The sequence below is a fragment of the Chionomys nivalis genome, chromosome 19 (genome assembly GCF_950005125.1).
Source record: "Chionomys nivalis chromosome 19, mChiNiv1.1, whole genome shotgun sequence".
Taxonomy (NCBI): domain Eukaryota; kingdom Metazoa; phylum Chordata; class Mammalia; order Rodentia; family Cricetidae; genus Chionomys; species Chionomys nivalis.
The window spans coordinates 56,334,015-56,340,014 of NC_080104.1; the positions used below are offsets into that span (position 1 = coordinate 56,334,015).

Genomic DNA, 6,000 nt, shown 5'->3' on the forward strand with positions numbered 1-6,000 from the left:
AAGAGAAGGAAAGAGAGCATAGGCGGGAGGAGGCAGGCTATCTGCTTCCCTTGGTGGAAAGGGAGGGGTTGGGAGAGGGCGGGGCTTGTCTCTTAAAGGGACAGGATACCCAGGTGACAGACTAGCCAGCAGCTCATAACATTCCCATCTCTTTTTATAATAAAAAGGTAGGAAGTTAGGCACAACAAGTTAAAAGAATTGGGACAGCGATTCTCAAGACTGCTTCCTGCTTATTTGTGGTTGTTATCTTCCCAGTGGAACCTGAGAAAGCTGTGTGCTGGCCACATCCTGGGGTAGCTGGTTGCTTTACTCCTGTCCAGGGTTTGTGGTATGGAACTGTCCGGTGTCTCTTGGACCTGGCAAGGTGTTGGCAGAACAGAGGACAAAGTTAAGTTTAGGAAGATTAAAAAAAAAAAAAAAATTCAGGACCAGGGAATTGAGAGGGGTGTATCTGAGCTGTTTAAGGTAGATCCTTCAGTTTTGCTCCCTGAAACTCACAAGAATTCTTTGGGTTTGTGAAAATGTAAGTTCCTCAGGAGGGAACCGGTGGAGGCCCTTGCTTGTCTAAATGCCTGACCTTGGGAAAAGGACTTGTGGGAAGCAGATACTGACTCTTAAGGTTTCTTAGTCTTACTAGGTGGACCTGTTCTACTCAGAATGTTCCCAAAAGGGACTTCTTAACCTTTTCCCGTGATACCTTACCCTTCTGATCATTCGGTACGGATTAACAGAACTTTTGCCTTTAACAACCTCAGGCTTTGCATCAGAATCATAGGCATTTCATTCTTGTGTCTAGTCAATCCCTGACATTCCTGCTAACATTCCTGTTCTTGGTGTAATTAAATTTCTGGTTCTGTGGTGTCAGGGATTTTTCCCCCAAAGAAGTATTTTGTTAAGGGAGGCTACCGTTATACACACTTTTATCCTCTACCAAAAGCCCACCCCCACAAAATTTTCCAGAGGGAAATACTGAGAATCATTAGAAATGAAAATAAAAGGTACTAGAGAAGTGTGGTCTGCAGTGTTAAAATGCTAGAATGTTGTCAGACAGCAATGTTCACCATGTGGTCCATGTCCCTTCCTCTTGACCCACAGGCCCTCTTCTACTGCATACTCAATAAAATAAACAAATACGTGAACAGATGAATGAAAGAAGAGTTTTAAAAAAAGGAAAGAAAGAAAGGTCCTTTGGAAGGCTTGTACTGATAAGAAAGAGGTGCTGATTGTAAGCTCCTGATTCAGTTCTCAGCCCACAGGGTATCCACCAGAGAGAAACTGTTAGAATTTATCCTGGTTAAAGATTATTTTGATTTGGGCTATTGTTTTGGTGTATTTTTCAGAGGTGGTTCTACCATAAACAGGGCTACCAGGTTCTGTAACTCCTGTGCAACATTCAGATGGAAAGCAAAGGAATACAGTGTGGCACTGGTAGGCTGTGTGCGATGGTTTGGATGAGAATGGCCCCCACAGGCTCCCACATTGGATTCATTCCCAGGTGGTAGACTGGTGATGGAGGAGGGTCATCTGTCTATCTGTTGCTTTCATTAGTTAATTAATTAAGAAACTGCTTGGCCCGATAGGTCAGAACATAGGTGGGTGGAGTAGACAGAACAGAATGCTGGGAAGAAGGGAAGTGAATCAGACGCAATGGAGCCAGCCGCCAGGTCAGACATGCTGAATCTTTCCGGGTAAGCCACCACCTTGTGGTGCTACACAGATTATTAGAAATGGGTTAATCAAGATATGAGAGTTAGCCAATAAGAGGCTACAGATAACGGACCAGGCAGTATTTAAAAGAATACAGTTTCCATGTAATTATTTCGGGTGTAAGGCTAGCCCGGTGGTGGGACGCAGCCGGCCGCTCCTACTACAGACTGGGAAGGATCAGCAGGTGTGACCTGTTGGTGGTTTTTTGAGGTTTCTAAAGCCCATGCCTTGTGAATAGGATGTGAACTCTCAGCTATTGCAACAGCACTATGCCTGTCTGCCTGCCAAGCTTCCTGCCATGATGGTCCTGGAATAATAACCTCTGAAACTGTAAGCAAGTTAAATTCTTTCTTTTATAAGTAGTCTTGGTCATAGTGTCTCTTCACAACAATAGAATAGTAACAAAGACACTGTGATATTGTCCATCTCAAAGACCCTGTGTATGAGTGTTTTGTCTTCATATATGTATGTATGTGCACCAGATATGTGCCTGGTACCTGTGGAGGTCAGAGGAAAGTATTGGATCCCTTGGAATTGGAGTTATGGATGGTTTGAAACAACCATGTGGGTTCTGGGAATTGAAACCAGGTCCTCTGAAAAATAAAGTGCTTTTAACTGCTGAGAAATCTCTCTATGCCTTAGTGTTTTAAATGATATAGTCATGACATTTGAAGATGGCTGCTTATTAAAGGCGGTGATTGTGTTCAGTCATGAACATAGAAAGCTAGGCTTTCTGTTTCTGGACTAGCCCACAGCTTCCTCAACTGTCAGACCTGTCATTCAGAAAGACCCCCTTCAGGGTGACTTTCTGAAGAGGCTTTGATTTTAACCAGCAGCATCTCCTTTCCCCAGATCCAGATGCAGAAGTGTGCCTTCATGCCTTGCGACTTATCCAATCTGTGGTTCTAGAACCAGAGGTCTTCTCCAAGTTGGCTCTGGAACTCCGAAGCTCCTTACCCATACAGCGCATTCTGGCCATGTCCAAGAGCCGCAACTCCCACCTGCAGACTGCTGCCCAGGAGCTCCTGGAAGACCTCCGTGCCCTGGACTGCAGTGTTTAAATGCACTTGACCAACAGGGGCTTGGTGAAAATGCCAGTGGCCCTTTCCCTCTCCAGGCCCTTTACCGTTGTGTTCACAACTAGATGGCACTGTGTGTCATGTGTTAGCCATTGAAGGCCTTGACTGACTTAAGATGGACATGATGGGTAAGATAAGCATTGTGCATTTCCATCCTGGGAGGTCACACTTGTTAGATACTTGGTTATGACTAATCTTGCCAGAGCAATAACCAAAAAAGGTTGTATTCTCCAGTAAGAAGTCCTCTCTGGACACCTGGAAACTCTTCCAGAGCTTTCTCAGAGTAGCTTCTTGCTGCCCTAGAGGCTGCCCACACCAATTGGGTCACTCTAAAAATGGGACCATGTAATCAGTGTTTCCCAGAAGCATTTCAGTAATAGTTCATCCTCTTTTTCTAGTAACCATAACCCCTACTACACAGGCTTACTTTTGTAACCTTTTGATGAACCTGCTATTTCACATGACACTGGACACTTGAACTCTGTTTTGGTGCTTCTTTTATTTTTGAATAAAGTTGAGTCAATATTAGCTATTACATTGTAAAATACAATCTTGCAGTTAGGAAGTTGGTGTCCTTTGTGTATTAACAATGTCATTTGTATAGCAAAACACACTTTCCTTACTTTGTTCTGGCCCTTTGTGAACTTAAAACAAGTATAGGAAAATTACCTCAAGATAAGAAAGACGAAAAGTAAATTCCATTAAGCCATCTACCTGCTCTGCACTCCTGTGGTGTGTGTGTGTGTGTGTGTGTGTGTGTGTCTGTGCGTCTGTGCAGCCATCATACTAGCTTATGTTCTGAGAGACTGGCAGAGGACATAAGAAAATATGCTGTACCTGTCACAGACAGAGAAGTGTGTGAGAGAATTCCATTTAAGTCAGCATACATCATTCTTTCTCTGGGTTGCTTCCTTGAAGGCAGGGCAAGTTACTGCAGGACATTGAGCTTGGCCCCTCTAAGGGAAGATGTGAATCTCTGTGTCCCCATGCAGTGGCAGCCTCAGCACACATGTTGAGTTGTTTCTCTGTGTGTGGTGTTGTAGAATGACCTCATTGTCTTTTAAAAGAATATGTTCTTTATGTTGAACAAAGAACTCAGAGAAAGGTATGGCTACTTGGATCTCACAAGGCAGCCTTTTGTGGAGCACTAACTCAGCAGAGCCAGGGAGATACAAAGCAGCTTAAGATTCATGGAGGGAGATGTGGGTCTTTCTGTGCTTGGTGGCTCTGTAGGTCCCGTTCCAATTAAAAATGAATGAGTACAGCAGGGCGGCCACGCCCTTAGTTCCAGAACTCAGGAGGCAGAGGCAGGCTGATCTCTGTGAGTTAGAGGTCAGCCTGGTCTACAGAGTGAGTTCAGGACAGGCTCCCAAGCTACACAGAGAAACACTGTCTGGAAAAAACAAACAATAACAAAAACAAAGCCAAAAAGTAAAAAATAAGTACACACCTCAGAATGGCATTCCCTTCTTTCTGCTTGCTACTCATCCTAGCAGGGGGAAGCTGTTGTGATTGACTTGTGCTTCTTTCGCGATTGCTGAGATTGCTCTACCAAAAAACGTCTAGCTTTCTGTAGATAAGAAGAAACTACCAGCCCTATGAATACCATGTGGCTTGGTAGTTATTAGATGGTCATGAGGGTAAGGACTTGATCATTTCTACTCTTCTGAGGTAGGTTCTAGGCAAATGTTCCAGGCAGAGTCTTCTAGAATTGTTGTGACATGTTTCCTTTGTGAGTACCATAGGGTGTGCCAAAGGGCCCAGGCAATCGTCTCTGCCCTCCACTATAAGGCCAGCAGGAAAGCATGGTTTCCTTGATTTCTTTTTTTCAGTATCTAGTAAATTGTAGAAAACCCACTTAACTACAAAATAAAAAATATACATTGAAGCATATACGTTGCAGGGATTGAACCTTTATGCATTTAAAATCCAGAGCTCTTCTTCCTTGGCACCATCAGCTTTTATGAGGAGGTGAGAAACCTGGCAGAGTAAGCCAGACTGTACCAACTCCTGCCCACTGAACCTCTCTGGCTCTGTTCTTAGCACCAGCCTAGGTCTGCTCTGTCAATTCTGATTGATCCTGGGTGATGCACAGAGCCATGCCAAGTCTCTGGGGATGGCTTTAGAGACCTGTCTCTTCTCCTCATGGAATAGACTGAAATCGGCCTGGTATGAGAGCATTCTAGTGACAGAGATATGCAGCCCATGCTATTCTAAGCTAAAGCATAGAATAACAAGTTTGTAGCCAGAAGAAAAGAATCATGCCAAGGCTGCAAGTCAGTCCATGGCCAAGGAGCAATGTGAAAAAGGTTGTAGATTGCCTGCTACACCTGTTCTTCCAGGCCTGCTGTGTGCTGCTGTGACATTATACGGAATGGGAAGGATTGGCAAGCATCTTAAGGAGTCATTGTTTTATATCTTCCCATGGTGTAGCTGCTTCAAGTGTCCCAGAAGAGCTTATTTGGCCCATGATGATCCCAAGTAAGACCCTAGGGTAGCATGAGATATAGTTTCAGACTCAGCATCCTACCAAGACAGCTCTAAAGATGGTGGGGATCCACTGAATGGTCCTTAGATACTTTTCTCAGTTCAAGCTGGGGGAGTGGAGTGGGCAAAAAACAGTTGGGATAGCCAGCCCCACAAATGTCGCAACTGCCCCATCTCTGAGACTCCGCTGGTTCTGTTCCAAACATGTTCACTTTTGGATTTATCTGGGGATTTAGCATAAGAAGTTAGAGTGTGCTATACCGTAAAAAGTGTCTTTGTGATTTTTTTTACAAAGTTTTTAAAGCCACAAAATAAATTTAACATAAAATCTTAGCATTGTAAGTATAGAATTCAGCAGTATATCCATCACCACCCTCTGTTTCCACGACCTTGTTCTTAACTTAGGTTGAAAGATCCAGTAACTAACTCCCACTCCCCAAGTCTCTCTCTCCCAGCCTTTGGTGTTCCTGTTCTGGTGTTGTGTCTGTGGGTTTAGCTGAAACATTTGTCCCTTTTGGTCTGGCTTATTTCCTCTGCATAATGTCAGGGTTCGTGTTTGTCTAGCATTTGTCAGAACCTCACTCTTGTAATGGTGATACAGCCGTGTTTATATGACCGCAATGTATATGTACAAAGGTCTGCTTGAGTTTCTGCTTTTGATTCTTTGGGCATATTCTTTTTCATTTCATTTCATTTATTTATTTATTTGTTTGTTTATTTATTTATT

At 43.7% G+C, this 6,000-nt stretch overlaps 1 protein-coding gene across 1 annotated transcript in view; it reads left to right on the forward strand.

Moving 5' to 3' along the window:
• Hsf2bp (heat shock transcription factor 2 binding protein) overlaps positions 1-2,768 on the forward strand; it is an 83,542-nt gene extending 80,774 nt beyond the window's left edge. Inside the window, exon 8 of the mRNA XM_057752010.1 lies at positions 2,560-2,768. Within this exon, the coding sequence (XP_057607993.1) occupies positions 2,560-2,768 (209 nt within the window). The remainder of the gene's footprint in view (positions 1-2,559) is intronic.
• Positions 2,769-6,000: the final 3,232 nt, after the last annotated feature.